This window comes from Kryptolebias marmoratus, linkage group LG15 (genome assembly GCF_001649575.2).
Source record: "Kryptolebias marmoratus isolate JLee-2015 linkage group LG15, ASM164957v2, whole genome shotgun sequence".
In the NCBI taxonomy this organism is placed as follows: domain Eukaryota; kingdom Metazoa; phylum Chordata; class Actinopteri; order Cyprinodontiformes; family Rivulidae; genus Kryptolebias; species Kryptolebias marmoratus.
In genome coordinates this window covers 30,327,364-30,351,993 of record NC_051444.1, presented here as the reverse complement: position 1 = coordinate 30,351,993, position 24,630 = coordinate 30,327,364, and the positions used below count along the sequence as shown (strand labels likewise).

The 24,630-nt window shown below is 40.8% G+C and overlaps 1 protein-coding gene across 1 annotated transcript in view; it reads right to left on the bottom strand.

Moving 5' to 3' along the window:
* The window catches only part of cngb1a (cyclic nucleotide gated channel subunit beta 1a), a 74,260-nt gene that overhangs the window by 30,418 nt on the left and 19,212 nt on the right, over positions 1–24,630 (bottom strand). Inside the window, exons 13-22 of the mRNA XM_037979988.1 lie at positions 21,889–21,918; positions 19,856–19,916; positions 19,747–19,774; positions 10,979–11,088; positions 9,840–9,937; positions 6,768–6,905; positions 6,638–6,679; positions 4,222–4,335; positions 851–1,055; positions 602–638 (exon numbers count right to left, since the gene is read on the bottom strand). Coding sequence (XP_037835916.1) covers positions 602–638; positions 851–1,055; positions 4,222–4,335; positions 6,638–6,679; positions 6,768–6,905; positions 9,840–9,937; positions 10,979–11,088; positions 19,747–19,774; positions 19,856–19,916; positions 21,889–21,918 — 863 coding nt within the window. The remainder of the gene's footprint in view (positions 1–601; positions 639–850; positions 1,056–4,221; positions 4,336–6,637; positions 6,680–6,767; positions 6,906–9,839; positions 9,938–10,978; positions 11,089–19,746; positions 19,775–19,855; positions 19,917–21,888; positions 21,919–24,630) is intronic.

Here is a 24,630-nt window from a genome sequence, read left to right as displayed (position 1 = left end):
TACATAAGTCAACTACAGACAGACTAAACAAAGCGAAGCAGCAAAGCCCGCAGAGCTTGGTGATGTTCTGGAGGTTCTGGTTCTTAGTTTGGCACTTAAAAGCTGTGGAGTTACACTGCATCAGGTTTCTATAAGGTTCTCTACGGGCCACAGAGTTAAGGCTGCTGCTGGGAGTCGAGGCATCTGAAGCGGGTGGCGATGCTCCTGCAGTGCTGGCGCGCCCACTTGTGGAGCTGCGACACCTGCTGGGTCAACTGAGACAGCCCTGGGGGCGGGGCAGGCATGGACAGCGCTGGGGGTGTGAGGTGGAGCTCGTGCACAACTTTCCTGCAGCTCTCCAGGCAATCAGCAACAAGCGGGAATCGAAGCAGAAAGCTCTTTATTGGAGCACAAATGATGAAAACTGGACGGAAAAACATCACAGTGACAGCGTGAGAACTTCACAGGAGCGACTGACTGATCCGTCACTTCCAGTTTAAACTTTAAAGATTCAACCTTAAAGTCCACAAATTCAGTTTTATATAATAACAGGACTGACAAACAAATGCAGAGCTAACATACAACTGAAACTGATTATTGTTTTGTTCCTTTTAGCTCTCACCTCCCGATCCAGCTTCTTCTTCTGCTGCTGCAACAGGCTGAGAAAACACAAAATCAACAAAACGTGTTACAAAATAACATGACAAACTGACAGTTCACCTGCTGTCCAATAAATCCCAGAGTCAGAAACTTCTTTGAGTTCACTGTGTTTCAGCTCATCAGGACAAAAGCCAATCAGAGTACAGGAGAAGTCCCCAGCCAATCAGAGTACAGGATACTGTTTGTAACCCAGATGTTCTTGGTGAGTCACCTGCTTTGTGGTGGTACATGGGTCCTGTGAAGATTGTGGTTCTGGCTGATGGGTTACTGGACTCTCCAGGTCCTTCTTCTCTGATCCTGGTTCTGCATCAGTCGAGAAAGGACTGACTTGCGCTGCTGACTCAGATAAAGTGGGCGGAGCCATAGGTTCCTCTGTTTCTGGACCCTCTTGAGCTGGACTAATGTCTAACAGACATCTGGTGAAGAAGGAAAGAGGTCAAGAATAAAAAGAACAGAGGAGAACTCTCCTGACATTCTTCTGCGTGATCAGAAAAGGAGGAACATCTGATGAGCTTCTGGAGTTTAAAAAAGAACTCTCACTTTAAGAGAATAAAACATAATTTCCAGAAAAATCCTGAAAGAAGCATCTTAATGTGTCCTGGATCTGGACAGAGCCCTCTGAATCATAATTGAAACATGAGATCCATTAAGTCTCCTACCACCACCAGGGATGGTCAGTATTTATGTACATAATTTTACAGGAAAATATATTTCTTTGTGGTTTGTAGAAACAGTTTAAAAAAATTGATGTTTCTGAGATGTTTCTGGACTAAAACAACTGATTCTCTTAACCAGCATGGAAATAAATAAAACCAATAAAATGAAAAATAATTTATCCAAACATTCTTTGAAGTTGTGAAGTAAATGCCTTAAATTAATCTCTTTTATGTATAGGAACCGAGCTAAGAAACATGTTTCGTTTAATTTAAGATTATTTTTTATTTACACTGAAATAAATATATTCATGTAGTTCAGACAATTTCCAGCTGAAAATTTTAGTTTCAATACACATTTCCTCAAATGTATTCTTGGTCTGGTGAAGATTCAAGCCTACCTTTTGATTTCTGTCCTGATTCACAAAGAAAAAGTCAAAAAGAAATCAAGAAAAAAACAGTCAAATTGAACTATGTGAGACTGAGAAAAGCAGCAAAGCTTTGAAGAAGTCAAAAAGCAGCACAATAAAGTTTTTCTTTTTCAGAGTTTATATAAATGTATGGTGTAAACTATCAGATAGCTTTTATTTGTGAAACAATCCAGCTGTTTTAATTCCGGAGAGACAGATGTGAGTCTGTTCATATTTGAAGGATTCCAGCAGAAGTTGCTTTAGTTCTGTTTCCTATTGATGAAACGCTTTAAACAAGAACAGTAAAACACCAAACTGGGTTTCAGCTTTTTCACAAGTCCCCTTTCAGCCTCCTCTGAATATACACAAGGAAGATGTGAGCTAGCTCTTTCACAAGCAAAAAATCAGGAAAACACCAGGCCCAGATGGTGTCTTCCCCTCCTGCCTCAGAACCTGTGCTGACCAGCTGGCTCCAGTTCTCACCCTAGAGCTGTGTGAAGTTCAAATGTTCCACCGTCATCCCGGTTCCCAAGAAACCTTCCATCATTGGTCTGAATGACTACAGCCTCATTGCTCTGACATCTGCAGTCATGAAAAGCTTTGATTGACTGGTGTTGGCCCACCTGAAGGACATCACAAGACCCCTGATGGACCCCCTGCAATTTGCCTACAGGGCAAACGGGTCAGTGGATGATGCAGACCACTCAGAGACTTGCGTCAGGATCCTGTTTGTGGATGTCAGTTTTGCAATTAACACTATCATTTTAGACATCTTCTCCTCCTAACTTTCCCAGCTCAACATGTCCCCTGCCACCTTTCAGTGGATCAAAAGCTTCCTGACAGACAAGCGACAGCAGGTGATGTTGGGAAAGGTCTCTTCAGTCACAGGGACCATCAAAACTGGTTCTCCCCAAGCTTGTGTCTTCTCTCCACTGCTCTTCTCCCTGTACACTCATGACTGCACCTCCTGAAACCCAGCTGTTAAACACCTGAAGTTTGCAGATGACACCACGATCATCGGACTCATCCGAGAGGATGATGATGAGTCTGCACACTGGATGGAGGTTGTGTGGCTGGTGTTTTGATGCAGCTACAACAACCTGGAGCTGAACAAAATCAAGTCTGTGGAGTGGATTTCAGGAGACACTCCCCATTACTACTCCCCCTCATCATATCCAGCTGCCCTGTTTCACCTCTGGATTTTTTTAGGTTCCTGGGAACCACTGTCTCCCAAGACTTGAAGTGGGCAACATCTTTTCCATTATCAAAAAGGCCCAGCAGTGGATTTACTTCTTATGTCACATGATGACGTTTGGACTGCCACAGGTGCCTCTGAGAAATCATCCATTGTCCTGTTTGTCTCCATTACAGTGTGCTTTGGAGCAGCCACCAAGCAGGACAAGCTGCAAACCCAAATTTAATAACGATCTGAAGGCCCTGAATAGGCAGGTCCCATATACCTGTCTGACCTACTGCAGCTTTTTGTGCCTCCAGATCCTTTAGATCTTATGATCCTTTGATTGTAGTTGTCTTGAGGTCCAGGCTGGTCCACAGAAGTGATCAGGTCTTTAGTTGTTCTGAGGTCCAGATTGATCCAGCGGGGTGATCATGTCTTTTCAGTTGTAGCTGCTAAAGTGTGGAACCAGCTGCCCCTTCATATCAGACAGGGATCAACTTTTGGTGTCCTTTGCAAGGAGTTTGTCAATTAAATAATTTCATAAAATCCTAGTTTGTGCCTGAAAAAGATGAATAATTAATTGATAAATCTGAACTGGAGTGTTGATAAAATGTGAAACATTTAAAAAAACGGGAAGAATATTGAGCGCATGTTCTTCCTTTTGCTTCAAATTCTTGTCCAGGGTAAAGCTCAGAGTTCCGTTGTTCCCTTTTGAATCAGAGAAGCTTCATGCCACTCTGATTCTGGTTTGAAAACTTATTTTAGTTGTTCTGGTTCTTCATGAAAACTCTGCTCCTGACGTTCGTGCTTTGGTGATCTGAACAGAACAGGCTGGTCAGGCTCTGAACCAGAACTGGGTAGTGTGTTCTGAATCTTCCTTTGGATGTCCTTGAAGGCTGGTACTGGTGATTCTGCCAACAGTATCTTCAGCTCAGAAAGTCTAGCTTCAAGATTGAGACTGAAACGGAAATCTTTTACAGGCTCAGCTTTATTTATTTATTTTTTTCCAGGAACCATCTTGTTTTTCTGAACCCAAACCCTTTAAAAAACTGGTGCTAAGGACTGAAGGTCAAGTGGTGGGAAGAAACCAGGTATGAAGATTCTGATGCTGAAAAAGATCCGAACTCTGATTTTAATGGACAGAATGAAGAACAGAGAACAGCCAGGATCAGAGTGGGAGTTCAGCTTTTCTAAGTGCTACAATAAAGCAACAGCAAATCTGAAAAAGTTCAAAGTTTTGGGGAAGCTGGTTGCAGAAAGCAAGATGTGAGGAGACTGATGAGTTTCAGAAAACACTACAGGAATCTGACTGCAGCCTTCATTTATCTGTTGCTCAACTTACTGATCAAGTTTTTTCTCTTTAGAACTTTTGTTTTTATCCTCTTCCATGGCTTTATGTTGTTCTGAACTCCTATTGTCTGTGCTGTCGTCACTGTCCTCCTGCAGGTTCTGCAACCTGAATGTTGTTCGATCAAAAACAAAGAAAGTAGAGAGGCTTTGTCAATTTGTTGTACGTAGCAGCTAGAAGCTGCTGTAACTTTGGTGTCAGATGCTGTTCAGAAGCTTAAAAAGAGACCTGGAGAGGAACTCCTACAGAAAGTTTAGTCAACTGGTTTAGCGCATGGCAATATGACACAAACTACTGATTTTACACCTGAACATCCGGAGTTTGTAATGTGTCAAAGTAAAAATAGGTTTGGTAACACATGTTTACTCTAATTTGCAAAACTTTCATGTCAAAGTGCGCAGAGCTCAGGCATTCTCTGATCCAACTCTGATGAAGGCTGCTGTAACTCTTTGTGAATCTTATCTTTCCAGACATTTTCTTGCTGGGACAATAAAAATGCTCGGATTAAAGATTAAAGTTAGGGTTTCCTGTCTCTGTTTTTGTCACAACCTAAAATGTATCTGAAAAAATGAATAAATAGAAAATCCTTACACAATCTTCATTTTAAACTGTTTTAAGACTAATATTTTCAGGGTTTTTTTTGTGTGGTAGCAGATGCTTTAATTTTACACCATTTTCATAACTAAGTACAAATATATTCCGTATCCTTACAGTAAATGTTTGGATGGTGGTCAGGATTTTATTGTTAGCTAATGCAAAAAACCTTGAAAAAAACAAATGACTTTCTGCAAGGATGAATATTTTGGGAAAATACTACTAAAAAGCAGAAAAACTTTTATAAGTATATGGTCTTAACCACTGGATTCATGCTTTCTTCAATAGAACATGAGTCTTATTTTGTAAAATTATTTTGCACAATAAAATATAAATAAATACAATTTCAAGGCCACATTTTGACTGATAAGCTGCATAAAGTGATAAATAATCTGTACTTATATAATAATTATAAAGTGTTTTGATAATAATAATTAAGATAATATTTCTCTTTCACATACATCTTCTATATATCAGAAATGTTAAAAAAATAAGAATGTTCACATTTTAAATATAATAATGTGTCACAGAAAATATAATATAAATATTCCTAATGTTATGATTCCATTTATTATTATTATTATTATTATCCTGGCTCATCCTAAAAGCACATTGCTCTTTAAAACAAAGAGGTGAAACAATGAAGAATCTATCATCATCAACCAATCAGGTCGATTCAGTGAAAGGAAACCTAAGACCTCCCCAGCCGCTTGTGAAGGAAACTGTGTTTGGTGATAACTCAGCTGTGTTTACAGTCAGGAGGACAAACTGACAGGGAAAACATTAACAGTACACGCTTCCTGTATTTATTATCTGTCTCCACTTTTAGTGCATCATAAAATAAAAAGTGTAAAAACACCCTCTGTGAATTGGTCAGTTGTACGGACTAATGTCCCAAACAAAGATGCCTGGTAATTGGAGCAGGTGGAGCAGCTCCTCCTCCATTTTCTAAAGTGGGGGTGCAAATATATATATATATATATATATATATATATATATATGCTGCCCCTTTTTTGACTTACAAACATGTGATCTCACCCAGGAATAAGACAAAAACGTGTAGTGTTTACTGATTTTAACTTTAATAGAATATTCAAAATAATTGACAAATTTTGCACCCCCACCCTCAGTTTTAAATTGGTTCAGTCCAACTCAGCAGAACATCTTGCTTCACTTCGTTCACAGTATTCAGCTGTGAAAGAAGCTAAAATTGTTTGTTCTGTGTTAAAACTGTGGTGCATCTTCTTCTGACAATGAATCAGAAAGAAAATAAGAAAACCTTGAATGATAACATGCTAACTAAACTCACAAAATACCTACAAGTTCCTAAAAAAGGTGAAATATTCATTTTATGCTGCTCCTATATTAATATCTACTCTAGCCAGGAGCTCATATGCAGGTCTGTGAGACTCCATGTGACCATTTTTAGGCAGAACAGACATCTAGACAAATAATTGGACTAAATAGTGCCTAAAAGGGAAAATATCATAAATGTCTACATCAACTGCATATCATTATTTAGCCATAGTTTGTTTTAAAACGAAAAAAGTTGTCCTTTATAAGGTTTGGAACTCAGGTTTCCCACATAGTGGGCCTCTGCAATAACTATTACACCAACCAGTTGTATTGGTTGTCTTTGTCCCCCACTTTACATAACACAAACATAATCAAGTGTCTGTGATCTCACATAAGATTGATATATGATTATTATCAAGCAGAAAGACAATAAAGGTTTGTCGCGGTAAAGTGAACAGACATTGTTTAAAACCAAAAAATCAGCTGTGATTGGTTACCAGCAACAGGAAGATGGACTTACTCTGGATCATCTTCATTTTCCTCCTCCAGGATGTTGGGCAGCCTGTTGGGAATCAGCAGCATAAACTCAGCTCACATTACTTAGATCCAGCCTGGAACTCAGTTTATCCATCTGTGTTTACCACACTCACTGCTCAATGATCTCTGGCAGGGTTTCGATGAGGATCTTAGCTGACTGCTCAACCTCTAACAGTCGGACTGCCTCCTCCGCTGCCTTTCTGGCCATCTCCTCAGCAACACGGGCTGCCTCCAGACGCTCCTGCTGCAGCCTGAAGCAATGAGCAGACCTGACACTAAGGGACTGGTTCGAAATCACTGAGTAAATGACACCTTTGTATGGGCTATGCTAAATAAATTATGTACAAAACTGTTAACTTGGACTTAAAAAAAGTTGAAGAAAAAATCTGTAAAGTTGTCATACAACCACAGAAACTTAAACTGCTAAGTTGCACCTTCAATTTTTTATATCTGGTTTCAAAAAAAGCTAAAGCTTGAAGCTATCTGTGCATATCAAGGGATAGCTGAATATTACAGCCTTGATTACAGCAACCTGTTGGATCTTTGCGGCAACAAAGCCATCAGGAGATGTAAGAAGACATGTTAAAACATTCTTTGAATTATGCATATCGCCCACCTCTTTTCATGCCAGAGTTTTAGACTAAACTCATCTTATGTTGAGAAGCTACAGAGTTGTAGCTGTTTTGGTAAAACCTTGAAAATACCATTATGTCCGATGTCACTTAAAAAATTAAAAATGGTAGACCACCGAGTGTTGATTGGCTGAGAACTGAATTTCTCACACGTCTATGAGAGCGTTAAATAATTAATTTACAAACTCTTATAGATGAAATATGATAGAGATATGTCTCCTACAACAAAGACAGGTTTAAAACCCTAAGACTCAAATCTCATAAAGATTGACTGTTGCTTGACAGCAGATGACCAATAACATAACTGTGTAATGAGTACAAATTATTATTTATAGATGTTTTTTAAAGCGTTTGACACAGTAGAGCATCAAAATACACTGAAGAAATCTGGATTTGGAAATATTAAATATTATTAAATATATTAATATAAATCTATAACGTTCTTAAAATGATTTAAAAAGACATCTACAGTTACATCTCCCTTAACCCTAGTTTAACATCTAAAATCATAGAATTACATGGAATAAGCTGTTTGAGCTCACTCAAACTATGTATTGTGTGGACACAAATACTGACTTACTTCACAGTAAATCATCCTCAGATCAAAAGGATCCGTCTTTTAAATTATGAATACTAAGTCAGCCTATTTAAAGATGACACAGTTAACTTAAAAAATAGTTTTATTATCAAAAACAGCTCTGGATGTTACTTCTAATTTCTCAAAGGCTTCAGTTTTAAGCATAAATTGAATAAAATGCTAATTGTCACCCTCGCAGTGAGACATATGAAATCCATTCTTGTAAAAGTTAAACTAAATACTTTGGAATTTGTTTGAATGGAGATAAAATAAGAGGTAAACAAATAGGTGTGGTGACAAACTCAAGGACATAAACAATCTCCTAATCAATGGTTTTTGAAATACCCGTCTATTCCAGGCAAACTTTTATTAGTAAAAGCTAAAAGAATATAAAAAACTAGAAGCACTTAGAGAGTGCAAACCTTTGCTAAAGGGTCATTAAAAAATAGTCCAATCTAGATTGTGATCCGCATCACCACCAAAATTTCATCAATTGTTTCTTGTGACAACCCCAACATTTCCTAATAATTTCATCAAAATCTGTTCATTAATTTAATTAGTAATCTTGTGAACAGACAAACACACAAACAAACACGACTGAAACGTAACCTCCTTGGTGGAGGTAATGATTCATCCATGTCAGTCTCTTTATGTTCCTCCTAAAACAATCAAGAAAGTAAACTCTGTAATGTTAAATTTTATCTGGAGAATCAAAATCTATTATCTTAAGAAATCTCAGATAGTAAAAGGTTATAACGAATGAGGCTTTAAAGCCATGGAATTTGAAGATATGATTGACATTTTCAGAATAAATAGAATTAATAAAAAAACTACTTCACATTACCTAATTTACTATAGTACTATATAACAAGATCTCTATCAGACCTTCATAGACAAATATTGTAGTAAAAAATATGTTCACCATCAATTTCTCACAACCTGGTTTCACCTTGTAGAATATTAGAGCATTACTATTAATAAAAACAATCTTTTTAATTAAGTATTGCTCGAGAAGAATATTTTATTTTAGTTTTTTTTATTGGACAAATAAAGTCTGTTCGTGTATTGTGATGCCTATGTTAAACGTGCAAATTAAATTATATTCAGAAAATATTTGACCACATTGGTGAACCTGTTTTATCTGCCTTCCAAAATCCTTAATTCAGAATGCATTTACTTATTCAAATGTATATATAAAGTTACATAGTTTAAATATGAGTGAAACACATATTAATGACAAGAAAAATGATAATAAGGTCTTGGGAAAATTCTAAGACAGAGCCTGAAATGTAGCAGTGTCTTGCTTTGCTCCATTCTGTTTTGGTGAAGAAAGAGTTCAGCCAAAAGGCAAAGGTCTCGTCTTATTACTTTGTCTATGTTCCAATCCTCCCCTCTGGTCATGAGGTGTGGAAGAACGAGGTCTTTTACAAGTAGCTGCAGCCAGATTTCTCCATATGTAGATTTGGTAACTAACACAGACAAGTCATAACAATAAAACTACAGATAGATTCTGTAATCAACACTGACGAACTGCAATTTTAAAATGAACTAAATAACAATGATAATCACAGCAACATTCAACCAGTGAGTCCTCAGCTCTGGTTCTTATGTAAACACTAACACAGGGCAAAATAATCTTTTGCCATCATTGCCTGTTCCAGACGCCTCAGAAACCCCCAGAAGTCTTTTAGATTATTTTAAATTGGACTGCAGTTTCCTTTTTGTTTTAAGGATGAACAAAGTGTAGCCTTTACTAGACTAGATCTAAAAGTTATAGCTGGTATGAAAGACTCCTTGTAGCCCAGAAGTTCCTATGAAAACCCTGAGGTTAGAGAGGTTCTGGTGGAATAAATTGGACCTAAACATCATCAGACATATGGTTTAATCTTGTGTCTCATCAGTGTATGATTCAGATTGTACACATCATTCCACATAGGGTAAAAGAAACATTAAAAATGAGAAGATGAGCAGCTAACCTTTCCTCCATGTGAGCAAGGACCACCTCCTCAGCCTCCTTCTTGATACTTTCCACCACTGGACTCAGCTGATCCACCTGGGTCTCGGCGTTGTCCATCTGAAACCCAGACCAGAGATGTTCTTCAGTTCTGAATCATACCCTGGTTCTGATGTCTGTCTTTATGTTGCACACTGTGAGGCTTCCTGGGTTGTTTTGTAGTATATTGATGCTTCTGGCTGTAATTTACCTGAAACCTTTCCCCGTCACAAAGACGGTATAATCATATATACTCTGGAAATACCATCTTCTGTGTTATATCTACAAAGGAATACAGATAAATCTATTTCAACCTCATTCACCAGTCTTTCATCTTAAATGATTTGTTATACTTTTGGTTAAATGTGTATCTTTAGGTGATATTAGTATATAAATATAGGGTTATATTTTAATATCATGTCACAGTTTTGGTATTTTGTTTGGTATTTTTGTAACTTTTGTTTTGGTTATCTGTTTGTTTCCATGTTCATGTCCTGTCACTATCCACCTCCCCAGTACTTTTCCTATCATGTTTGCCACGCCCATCTCCACCTGTTTGTAATCATTCTCACTCACCTGTGCCCATTTTCCTCATTATCCTCTGTCTTTAAGAACCGGTCACCTTTCATCACTCTTCACTGGATCATTCCGCTTTGTCTTCATGTTTCTAGTTCCTCGTCTTGCCATGCTTTGCTTCTTGTTTTTGGATTTTTGTTAGTGTTAGTGTTGCTGCCTCGCCAGCCTTTTTGTTTGTTTATTTAGTTAAATAAATTGTTTTTCTTCATTTTTACTATGAGTCTGCGTACTGGGTTCGCCTCCGTTTTTCCCCTTTTGTTTTTGCTTCCCTTCCAGTTTACAGTGTTACTACTTCAGTTATTATGTTCACTTTTTACTTTTTAAAATTTATTTTAATTAAATTTTATTTAATTTTTTTAATTTTTATTTTTTTTTACAAATTATTAACATGCTCAGTTTTGTCTGGTTGTGTAAATTGGCAGACATTGGCTGTTAAATGAAGTCCTGTACATTTTCTAGTCACCATAGTAGTATTAATTATTTTATCCTTCATAAAACATGACTTCCTGAATTAAATCTATACATTTGTAAGAGAAACAGACTCACCTTTTTTGTGGAGCGTTGCTCTGTTCCTTCACTCTGCTCCTTCACCTCAATCTTGAGCTCCTCCTCCAGATCCTCGAGTACCAGGTCCATCTTCTTCTGAGTGATGCTGACTGGATCCACATGGAGAAGCACAGAAGTTCATTATCTGTTTGTGTGTTTTGATAAATGTGAGCTGAATCTGGCCTCCATCACTGACGGGATTCCATAAACCCTGAGGCATTTAAATGTCTAAACAAGGCTCTCAATATGTGAATGTTGAATTTTCCCAGAAATTTGTCAACAGAACCCATAAAAGCTGCTATACCTACATTTAACAGGTGTGGAACAATAAACTGGCAAATGAAGTATAAAATTATTTAAAATGGTCAATTTTCTTTGTTTTTCTGTGTTACAGTCAGCAGGAAATTTTCATTTCCTCATGGTGCACTTTGACTCATGCAGAGCAGAGTTTAAAGGTAGTTAGTTCTGTTCTGTATTCTTAATCTATATATGGTCTTGTCCATCCCTCTTCCTGTCAGTTCGTCTGCCTACCCTGTTCCTCCATTCTGGCCTGTGTCAAGTCATGAGTTTTCGATTCATCTGGACGCTATTTGGACTTCTTGCATTATCTGCAGTACATTGATTTTTAATAAATTTATTAAAGTCTTTCATTTCTGTAGTCTTTTACATTCCTGTGTCCTACATTTGGGGCTTTTCCAACTGCAGGCTTGTCTATGAGGGCAGGAGGGATTCTGCTCCACTGAAAAAACAATCATTTGCCCCAAAAAGTAGTTCATCCTAATAGATAATGTAAATTACTTAGCTTGCCATGTATTATTTTGTTTTGGTTGTTTTAAGTTTTTTGACTATTAAATGGAGTTTTAACATCATTTTAGGTGATTCCTTCTTTTTTTTTTTTTACTTATTTGCATATATAAGGCAGAACAGGTCATCAGTAGATTTATCATGTCGCCTGTCAGCAGTGAGCAGAACTCATTGGGGCAGAAGTAATTCTGCTGTATGGAGTCATTCTGCTGGTTTTAGCTCATTAATAAATTAATTACAAATGCTGAACCTCACATAATCTTATCTGATGAATGGCTGCAGTGTGGAATCTTGGAGTTTATGTTATAACATATTTTTGTAAAACTAAAATTAGAAGATAAAATACAAATTAAGCAGCTTGGAGGAGACATGAACAGAAAACTAAAGACAGAGAGGAGATATACAACAAGACATTTTCTCTAACATAGAGCGACTTCTGTCTACAGCTACACTTAGAGCCCACAGGTAGATCTTATTTAACTAATTATGTGGCTTCTGAAGGTAATGATTGAGGCTTTAAAGCAAAAGGGATGAATGTATATACATGCACCACAATTCAATTTTAGATTTTTTAGAATTATTTAACAGAACCCCCACCACCACACACACACACACACACACACACACACACACACACACCACCACCACCATCACCTCTCACCCCCACCCCTCCATTTAACTTTGTTAATTTGGAGTAAATTTGTCGAAATTTTACTTATAATCAAATTAGAAATTCAATCCATAAAGCAGTGTACCTGTCTCTCGGTTTTTTTTTTACACAGTTAAAATTAAAAGCATGTCCAACTCCCTAATTTAATTATTAGACTGGACTGTTTACACGAGACACAACCTCAACCTGTGAGAGGGGAAAAGGAGGTGACAACTTTGTGCATAAACAAAAGCAACAAAATGAATATTACCCAACATGTATAATATCTTTTTTCACAGAAAATGTAACATAAATTGTACAATATGTGTGGTAAGTGATTCAGGACACAAAAATAAATTATATGCATCAACTATAGATGGCTAAGCCCTCCCTAACATTAACAATAAAGATCCATCCATCCATCTTCATCTGCTTATCGGGTCGCGGGGGTACCAGCCTAAGCAGGGAGACCCAGACTTCCCTCTCCCCAGCCACTTGGGCCAGGTCCTCTGGGGGAATCCCAAGGCGTTCCCAGGCCAGCCGAGAGACATTTGCCCCTTTTACTAGGGTTCTAAAAGTCCCGGCTCCACTCTACTCCGCTTGCTTTGCGTGCGTTTCCATCTGCATTTTTTCGAGGCTGGCCCTGCTTTTTTGGTCCCTGCTTCGGAGTAGGGCCAGCCGGGCCGGCCCTGCTTCGTGGGTGGCGCAAGCTTAGCTCTTGTTCATTCATTGGTCGTGGGTGTGACCAGATGCAAGCATAAAGAGCGAACGGTAGGAATATAAACAACAGCGTTAGCTTACCCTGCAACGTATATGCCACCTGTCCCCCAGCTGAAGGCGCTGTAAAGCCTGAAATCCCTGGCGGATAACAGCTGTCCTATGCACAACATTCGCGGCATCCAGAGCATTTCTTCCACTGCGCCTCTCTTCCTGAAGTCTCAGGAGAATCCCCATAACAGCAACAACACAGGGCCAAAGTTGTCCATAGTGCTTCCGTTGTTTACACAACTTGCGCCAAGTTTTCAAAGCACACCCCCACCCCACCCCTGCACGGCATCCCCCTCGCAACACAAGGAGGCGTTCCTCTGCTACCGACCAAACTGGCCGGTGTAGACGCGATGCATTCTTTATAGAGCCGAGCAGAGTAGAGTGGAGTAGAGTGGGACTTCTGAATTAGAGCCTGTGTAAAAGGGGCAATAGTCCCTCCAGCGTGTCCTGGGTCTTTCTCTGGGCCTCCTCCTGGTTGGACGTGTCCAGAACACCTCACCAGGGAGGCGTCCAGGAGGCATCCTAACCAGATGCCCGAGCCTCCTCAACTGGCTCCTTTCGACGTGGAGGAGCAGCGGCTCTACTCTGAGTCCCTTCCGACTGAGCTTCTCACCCTATCTCTAAGGGAGAGCTCAGACACCCTGTGGAGAAAACTCATTTCAGCTGCTTGTATTCACGATCTTGATCTTTCGGTCACTACCCAAAGCTCGTGACCATAAGATGAGGGTAGGAACGTAGATCGACCGGTAAATTGAGAGCTTCACCTTTTGACTCAGCTCTCTCTTCACCACGACAGACCGGTACAGTGCCCACTTCACTGCAGATGCTACACCAATCCGCCTGTCGATCTCCCGCTCCATTTTTCCCTCATTCGTGAACAAGACCCCGAGATACTTAAACTCCTCCACTTGGGGCAGGATATCTTCCCCAACCCGGAGAAGGACCTCTACCCTTTTCTGGGTTAAGACCATGGCCTCGGATTTGAAGGCACTGATCCTCATCCCAGCCACTTCGCACTTGGCTGCCAACCGCTCTAGGGAAAGCTGTAGATCACTGCGTGCAAAATCATCTGCAAAAATCAGAGACGCAATCCTAAGGTCACCAAAACGGATCCCCTAAACACCTTGGCTACACCTATAAATTCTGTCCATAAACATTATGAACAGAATCGGTGACAAAGGGCAACCTTGGCAGAGTCCATCTCTCACTGGAAACAAATCCGACTTACTGCCGGCAATGTGGACCAAGCTCTGACACCGTTCATATAGGGACCTAACAGCCCGTATCAAAGGGCCCGGTACCCCATACTCCTGGAGTACCCCCCACAGGATTCCCCGAGGGACACGGTCGAATGCCTTCTCCAAGTCCACAAACCAGATGTAGACTGGTTGGGCGAACTCCCATGCACCCTCAAGGACCCTGCTAAGGGTATAGAGCTGGTCCAGTGTTCCACGACAAAAACCACACTGCTCTTCCTGAATCCGAGGTTTGACTATCCGATGGGCTCTCCTCTCCAAAACCCCCGAATAGACCTTACCAGGAAGGCTTAAGAGTGTGATCCCTCTGTAATTGGAACACACTCTCCGTCCGGTCCCCCTTTTTGAATAAGGGGACCACCACCCAGGTCTGCCAATCTAGGGGAACTGCCCGCGATGTTCACGCAATATTGCAGAGTCACGTTAACCAACACAACCCTACAACATCCAGAGCCTTAAAGAACTCCGGGCAAATCTCATCCACCCCCGGAGCCTTGCCACCGAGGAGCTTTTTAACCACCTCAGTGACCTCAGCACCGGAGATTGGAGAGCCCGACCCAAAGTCCCCAGGCTCTGCCTCCTGAATGGAAGACGTGCTGTTGGGATTGAGGAGGTCTTCGAAGTATTCCACCCACCGACCCACGACATCCCGAGTCGAGGTCAGCAGCACACCACCCCACTATAAACAGTGTTGGTGCTGCACTGCTTTCCCCTCCCTCTCACTGTCATTGCCCACGTGAGCGTTGAAGACCCCCAGCAGAACAAGGGAGTCCCCAGGAGGGGCACTCTTCAATAACCCCTCCAAGGACTCCAAAAAGGGTGGGTAATATGAACTGCTGTTCGGCGCATAAGCGCAAACAACAGTCAGGACCTGTCCTCCTTCCAGGCGGAAGGATGCTACCCTCTTATTCACCGGGGTAAACCCCAACGTACAGGCACCAAGATGGGGGGCAACAAGTATGCCCACTACTGCTCGGTGCCTCTCACCGGGGACTCCAGAGTAAAAGAGTGTCCAACCCCTCTCAAGGAGACTGTTTCCAGAGCCAGAGTTGTGCGTTGAGGTGAGCCCGACTATTTCCGGAACCTCTCAACCTCACACACCAGCTCAGGCTCCTTCCCCACCAGAGAGGTGACATTCCACATCCCATGAGCCAGCTTCTGTAGCCGAGGATCAGACCGCCAAGGTCCCCACCTTCGGCCACCACTCATCCCACAATGCACCTGACCCCTTTGGCCCCTCCCATAGGTGGTGAGCCCATGGGAAGGGGGACCCATGTGACCTCTTTGGGCTGTGCCCGGATGGGCTCCATGGGTGAAAACCCAGCCACCAGGCGCTCACCAACGTGCCCCACCTCCAGGCCTGGCTCCAGAGTGGGGCCCCGGTGACCCACGTCTGGGCGAGGGAACACTGTGTCCAATAATTTTACTCATCATAAGGGGTCTCACTGGGCTGCACTTTGTCTGATCCCTCACCTAGGACCTGTCTGCCTTGGGTGACCCTACTAGGGGCATGAAGCCCCTGGCAGCATAGCTCCTGTTTACTGAGCAGGACTTCATCCAGAATTCATCTGACTTCAATGAAAAAGGATGAACTTTTTTGTTGTTTGTCTCAGAAAAGTCATTTGTGTGAGCCTTTCAAACAAGGTCTGCATTTCTCAAAACACATGTTTTGTTGAGCTTTATTTGTCTGGTATTACTGTGACTTTGAATCAGTTTGAGCTGCTTGTGTCAAGAGGTTTGGTGCAATGTGAAGCAAATAAGCTGTGATAATTCCAGTTATCATCTTTAACATGTTACAGTTACAGTACAGGTCAGAACTGAACATGTTCTGACTTTTTGATCTGCAACTCTTGTTGTTAATGTCACTATGATAAAAAGGGACAAAAAGATGTTTTTAAAGTTTAGGTAAGTAAGATTAGGTGCTTTTGTTGCTAAAATGTAATCAATAGCATCTTACAATGTGTTAGCCCACCCACCTAATATCAACACCAACTGCCACTGATTATATTTAGACATGGGACTGGAAGCCAGAAGTTGAAGCCATAAAAAATGAGCGTCCCTTAGTGACTGGTTCCAGAACAAACTTGCCCCATCCATATCAACAAATTAGTCATTTTTATGCTCTTAGTTTCAGTGAGCTATTTGAGGTTTCCTTGTTACTCTGTGAATGACAGCCTGTTAGAGACTTAGGAGGGTGTGTAGGCAACACGTTCATATTGTTGGTGCAGCCCCACATCCTGAGTGCACAGACTCCGGCTTCAAAATACAACATGGCAGCTCCCAAAAAATTGACATTTTGGCTCCAATTGGTCACAGTAAAAGGAAGTTGCTTAATCTATCTTTTTTAATGTTGATGGCTCTATCATAGTGAGCACTGTTGCTCCGTCTCTTGCCAAAACTCTTGAACAGCCACCAACCAGTCATCATGCAAATGGGTCTCTGGTGATGTCATCAAGTAAAAGCAACAAATCTGGACTACAACCAGATGTGTGTGTTATCCACAGTTAAACATTAGTTCCTAAAATAGCTGTTGAAATCTTTTGTAACACAAATTTCAATCATTAATCTTTTGAGTAAAAGTCAGTGAATTCATGTGATGTTTTAGTTCTGCTCATTAACAATGTCATGCAGTGAGCATCAACCTTGTCATGTTTCAACTTGTTTGACTAACGTCATCACATGATGAGACAAAATGTTTGCAAAGAATCAAATTAGAATAAGAACTGTTGGAGAATTTGTTTTGGAGGTAGAATGTTTTGGGCTGTGGGGCAACGCACTGTTCAACTTTGTGGAAACACTATGGGCTTTTGCACCTCTACAGACATTTTAAATAACCAGGAAACTAAAACTCTGAAGGAAGAACAACCTACAAAAGGGTAACATTGCCTTTTTATTTATTTTATTTTTTTTGTCATTTAAATCTAAAGATTGTCTTAAACCAATATTTTAGTCATCAAATTTGTTGGACACCTCTGTATTGTGAACATTAATTGGTTAATTGGTTGGTTAGTGATTGACTGATTGACTAAAGTTGTTTAGTTGATTGAATAACTGATTATCTTGTACTTCTATGTTGAACCAAAAAAAAAACACTCAAAAGACTTGACTGTTTGTTCAGACAATATTTTTATTTTTGGTATGTTTTTTGCAGGGATTTTGCAGCCATTAATCCAGTAAAAACCTTTGGAAAAGCAAGCCACTGGAGCCTACATCTCAGATCTATAGATATGAGCTTCCAGAAAGAAGCACAAAGCTGAAGCTTGTTCCTCTCTGTTGTTTTTCTATTACAGCAGTGATTATTATTTGCCAGGGCACTGATATTTGAGATAGAGCACCTCCTGTCAGTACTAACTGATGATCATCAGTAACATCAGGCTGAAGATTCTCATAAGACTCCTATAATCATCTTCTTCCAACATCTTCCTTCAGTTTGTCTGATCAGGAAGTGAAGGTAAATTATGTGAAAAATTAAAGCTTCTTTGTGTAGCAATATTTGAGCACTACTGGACTGAACCATAGTTCTTTACAAATACTTTTGCTGTCAGTGTGAGCGACTCTGTCTTGTGCTTCCTTCTCCTTTTATTTTAGGGGCTCAGGCTGACATTCTCCCCTGAAATAGAAGGAGAAAAGTAGCTTGGTTAGAATCAACCTCACCTCTGACACTAAACCCTGCCAATCACCACACCAACAACCAATCAGTCAAGAGAGAACATAAGTTACACATTTTATATAAAAAAAACAAGAACTAAAGACTGCATAGAGTTAAGAAATGAAAATCCAACTGGTTGGTTTTAATAAACATTAGATAAGTTTAAATTCTCAGCTCTCACACTTCTTTGTCTTTCAGCTGCTCCCTTCAGGGGTTACCACAGTGGATCATCTGCCTCCATCGCACCCTGCATCCTACTGTCACACCAACTATCTTTATGTCCTCCTTCACTACATCCATGAATCTTCCCAGAGAGCTTCCTCTTCTCTTCCTGCCTCAGTCTGCAACATCCTTTGTCCAATATTTGTCTACTCTCTCTGCTCACAACATGTTCAAATCATCTCTCTAGCTTTATCTCTGAACTCAACATTAGCTGTCCCTCTGATCTGCTCATTTCTAATCCTGTCCATCCTGGTCACTCCAAATGAAAATCTCAACATCTTCATCTCTGCAACCTCCAGCTCAGCCTCTGGTCTTTTAGAAAATGCCACTGTCTCATGACCTTACATAATAGCAGGTCACACTGCTGTCTTCTAAATGTTAACTTTCACTCTTGCTACTATTCTCTGTCATACATCAGCCCTGACACTTGTTTCCACCCACTCCATCCTGTCTGCCCCCTCTTCTAGCTGCCTTTGTCCTCTGAATGATCTCATTCCACCACCACTTTTTATTGTCTTTTTCCCCTCACCAAAAGAAACACCAAGTATCTTCATGCCAGTTTCTCTCAGTACCTTAGCTGTACTTTCACAGTCCACTCGCCCTCCTCGCTACCCCCTAATTCTTCCCTGAACTGACAGCAACAATTCTCACTGGGGGCACCTTCTACCACTTCATCCAGCTTACTCCAGAATTCCTCTTTCTCTTAAAACACAACTAACCTGTGGTGCATATAAACGGACAACATTCAGAATTACACCCTCAACTTCAAGCTCATGATCTTGTCTGACCTTGTCTCACCTCCAATGCTCCTGGTCTTGCCATCTGGTTTCCCGAATACACAAAATATCAACCTTCCTTCTTTCCATCAAGTCTGTAAGCTTTCTACCTCTACTAGTCGTCTCCACATTCAGTGTCACTACTGAATGTATTCCACACTCCTGCTTTTCCCTTTTTCTCTCTGTCTCCTAACACACCTTCCTCCTGTCCTTAAAGATTGTTGACCAAAAGTAGTCCAATTTCCACCAGCACCCTGTTAGTTAACAGTACCAGAGGAGGTCATGGTTAACCTGAGTCTTAACCCGTCAGGTATAGTGGTCTTGTTTGTGATCTGCATGTTTGTTTTGGTCCAAGTTTTACACTGGATGCCCTTACTGACAGAACCCTCACCATTTATCCAAGCTTGGAACTGGCACCAGAAGTACACAGAAAGTGCCCTTCACATGGTTGGTTTCTCAGCTCCCACACTAAAGTTACTAAACCCAACCCAACTTCACCACATTAAGTCAAACCCAGTGATCCTGAGTTCAAAAATTGACACTACTTCAGTGATTAACTCAGAAGAACCAACAATTCAGTGACATGTGGCTAAACTCAACAGAATCTGATGTGTTACAGTGAGCTGCATAAAGGTTGTACTTACTGTTCTGCAACTCATCACCTCCTGCATCCTGCATGCCAGAAACAAATGAGATACAGATGGTCAAATGGCCTGAGCTGCATGTATAACAACTCTCTGATGGATAACTCACCAGTTTCGCTACAGGCCGAGGCAGCATGCGACCAATTCCACTGACGATCCAGCCCATCATACTTTAAACATAACAACAATGAGACATTAGAATAAAGCAAACACCCTCTGCATCCTGATTTGCTCCAGGAAACTTATACAACATAATCATACATCAGCATAAAACATCACACATTTCATGAGGTGACTTGAGGACCCTAAACTTCTTCCTTTTTATTGCAGTAGTGTCCAAACTGATCATAACTACAGCTAAAAACAGCCAGTACCTAAATGTGGACATTGCTTTTTTTCTTTTATCCATCCATCCATTTTCTACCACCTATCTGTGGTCAGGTAGTGGAAGCAAAATGTCCAGGAAGAACACTCCTGGAGCATCCCAAGGTGTTCCTACGTTAAAGAGGATATATAATCCCTCCAGCAAGTTTTGGCTCTCCCCAGGGGGATCTCCTTTCAGTGGGACATACCTGCAAATCCTCCAAAGGGATGCATCTGGAAGGTATCCTAATCAGATGCCTAAACCGCCTCAGCTTACTCCTTTCAATGCAAAGGAGCAGCAGCTCTATTCTGAGCTACCCCCAGAAGTTGGAGTTCCTCAGCTTATCTCTAAGGCTGATCCTGGCCACCATACACAGGAAGCTCATTTTACCCGCTTCTATTTGAGATTTTGTTCTTTTGGCCATGATCAATGTCTCATGACCATAGGTGAGGTTTGGAAAGTAGACAGGCCAGTAAATCAAGAGCTTTGACTTTTGGCTTAGCTCTTCTTCACCACAACTTACTGAAGCAACATCCTCATTAATTCAAGCCCCAATTCATCATTTCATCTTTCACTCCATTCTATCATCACTTGCAAACAACACTGTGATATTTGAACTCTGCTTGAGGCAGACACTCATCCCCAACCCAGAGGGACCATTCCACTTTTTTCTGGTTAAGAACCATGGCCTCAGAGTAAGAGTAACTGACTCTCATCCCAGCTGTTTAAAACTCAGGGTTCCTAAACCAGCCCCTCCTTTCCATGACTGCACCTTGAGATCCTGTCTATGAACACCACAAACAGGATCAGCTACAAGGGACAGCCCCAACAGAGTCCAACCAACACCAGGAAAAAAAACTCAAGACACAGCTCTTGCTTTGATTATACAGGGGCCGTGAATCCATGAAAGCAACCCTGGCACCCCATACACCCGTATTACTCCCCACAGAATGCCTCAAGGACAACCACCCTAATTTGCTACTTTGCAGGTGTTGCCCCAGTTCTCCATACAACATTAAAGAGACATGTCAACCATGAAAGCCCCACAATGTCCAGAGCCTTCAATATCTTAGAGGGAATCACATCCACCTCTGATGTCCTGCCACTGGGGAGTTTTTAATAACCATGGCAACCTCTGCAATGGCATTGTACTTATCTTCCCTGCGTCTTCAGACTCTACCTCCACATGGTGGCTGGAATAAGAAAATCCTTGAAGTGGTCTTTCCACTGTCCAACAATATCCACAATTTGAATCAGCAGTGTCCCACCCAAGCCAAGCACAGCCGGGGACAAGGCCCGCTTTCCCTTTCTGAGTCACAGAATGGTTTGCCAGAACCTCCTCGAGGCCAGTCAAAAGTCTTTCTCCACAGCCTTTCTGAATTCCTCTCATTTCCAAGTTTTTGCATCAACAACCAAACTCTCATACATCTACATTTTAAGAACTAGAAAATTTACAAAAATAATAAAACTTTGCCCTGATGAGAATTATCTTTAGAGAAAGAGAAAGGTAGGATTATCTAATCTGTTAGTTATTCCAATTTGATTGAAAATATGATAATTACTGGGCCTAATGTATTTTGTTATTGTTACTTTTAAAGTTTGTACTGTTTGGTATTTTTTTTATTTAAATGCAAACTAAAGTTACAATGACTATATCAAGTGTATAAGGAATTGTAATTCTTCCACTTTATTTAGCTCCTGTTGAATCTCATGTGATATTAATGCAAGAGTGGGTTAGAACTGCAGTTATATTAAAAATGTCAATTATTTCCACTTACTTTGGTTGGTGATCTGCTTCCTGAACAGACCTTAGAAAACAGAAAAAAGTGAAACACTGAAAAACTATACTCTTGTTTCTCTTTCTGTTGCTACACATACTAACAGTGTCAGGCCCTCCAAAGTCAGAGACAAGGGCCACAAAAAACTTTTTTCTATAGTCAGACAGGGACCACAGAAAGACAGCTGTCTACAGTCAAAGACATAGACCACAGAAACACTGCCTTTTTCAGGCAGAGGCAGGGACCACCTATACACTACCTTCTAAACTTAGGGATAGAGACCACAAAAGATTGCCTTTTAGAGTCAGAGACAGAGTTTACATAACACTGCCTTCTACAGTGAGTCAGAGACCATAGAAACAATGCTTTCTACAGTCAGAGACAATGATCACTGAAAGAATGCTTTCCAGACAGACAAAGGAACAACAGAAACACTGCCCTCTACCATCAGAAACAGAGACCACAGAAACACTGCCTTTCACAGTCAGGCACAAGTACCACAGAAACTGCTTTTTAAAGTCCGACAGACCTGCCTTCAACAGTCAGTGACGCCAGACACACCGTCTTCTACAATCAGACAGGGACCACAGAATCACTGTCTTCTACAGTCAGTGAGAGGGACAACAGAAACAATGCCTTCTACAGCCAGGGGCAGAGACCATTGAATCACTGCTTTCTACAGTCAGATACAAGGACCACAAAAACACTCCCTTCTTAATTTACAGACAAGGATCATTGAAATACGGCCCTAAACAGTGAGAGACTACAACCCCAGAAACATTGTTTTCTTGAGTCAAAGACAGTAACTATCAAAAGACTATCAGAACTATCAGAAACAGGAAATATAGAAACGCTGCCTTTTAAAGTCAGAAGCAAGAACCATAGAAACACCCCCCTATAAAGTTAGAGACAGACACTACAGAAAATCTGCCTAACATTCAGAGACAATGACAACTGAAAGACTGCCTTTAACAGCCAGAGAGAGGCCATAAAATCATTGACCTCTACAGTCAGAGACCAGAATCACAGAAGCTCTCTCTACCTTACACAATCAAAGGCAGGGGCAATGGAAACATTGTCTTCTACAGTCAGAAACAGTGACCACAGAAACGCTGCCTTTTACGCTCAGACAGAGATTGTAGAAACAGTGCCTTCTAAAGTTAGAGACAGACACCAAACAAAACTGCCTTTAACAGTCAGAGACAAGCACCACTGAAACACTGTTTTTTACGGTCAAACAAAGAGACCATAAAAATTCGGCCTTCTAAAGCCATAGATAGAGAACATAAAACTTTGCCCTCTACAATCAGGAACAGGGACCACGGAAACACTGCATTGTACAGTCAGAGACAGGGACCATAAACACACTGCCTTCTACAGTCAAAGATAGGGATCATAGAAACAGCTTTCTACAGTCAGGGACTAGTGCTGGGTGATATGGAAAAAATCCTATATCACGATATGGATAATTTAATATCACGATAACGATATATATCACGATATACCCCAATTACGTACGTTGTCAGTTATTCTCTGAAAAATATGAAAAAATAATCTCCTTTCTTACTTTTTTCAAGCTTTATTTCGAAGTGACATTTAACTGAACTTTCACAAATGAGATTTGCTACATTTTAGTGCAGCAATATATGTGTCAAATGACAACAGACTCCATTATCTTCGGCTGGCTATTGTTTTCCTTTTCGCAACTTTCCCCGGCTCTTTTACAACTTGCTTGACCTTGCACTTTTTGGATTGTTAAATATTCTTTTTCGTGTTTCTTCTTTAAGTGATAAAAGAGGTTTGTTGTGTTGGCGTCAGATGAGAAAACAGTCTAATAGCAGAGTTAGCATATTACCTTTTTCTGCTCCGTGTCAGACTTCTTGAACCAAATCACAGACGTCCCCCCTTGTTTTGGTAAAAGTCTTTCTTCTTGGGCTGCCTGCTAGCTGTCTCTAATTGTTGCAACCCCGAGTTTGATACTTCATGTGTCTCCATCTTTCAGCACTTATGACTTAAATGCCGACACAATATACGGTGGGTCTGTGCCACCGAGCCGCACAGAAAGCCGCTGCTGTAAAGCATGTCGCAAACCCACACGTAAAGCAGCGTCATGTCGCAAAACGGAGGTTCTTCGCAAAATAGTTATTTTTTCTTATTATTTATCACTTATATAAACTGAATGTATGCAAAGTGACAACACTATAACATTCCTCGTAGTCTATGTAATGAAATATTTACATGAGTCATTGATACAATTATGATAGAAACGATAGAAACGATAGAGACGATAGAAGAAAATATATCACGATAGACACTTTTCTATCGTCCCCATGATATGTATCGTTATATCACCCAGCACTATCAGGGACCATAGAAAACAAACAGTTTCTTCTACATTTAGGGACAAGGACCATAGACACTGCTCTTTAAGTGGAGAGCCAAGTGGAACTTTTGTTCACACACTGGACTGAAGCTGAGGAATTGCTCTGACTGGCTATAAATTTTCATATTATTCCTTCGTGAATAACACTTGTGCAAAGCAGTCGAAAGTGTCAGCTCCTGCTCTGCTCTTTGCCAATGTCTATCATTTGCAAAATCAGCTGTAAATCCTCGCAATGCCTGCATCAATTAAAAGATCATTGATCTTCCATGGTGAGGTGAGGGGCCCGACAAAGTGCAGCCCAAAGACCCCTTATGACGAGTACAATTATTGGACACAGTGTTCCCTCACCCGGACGCGGG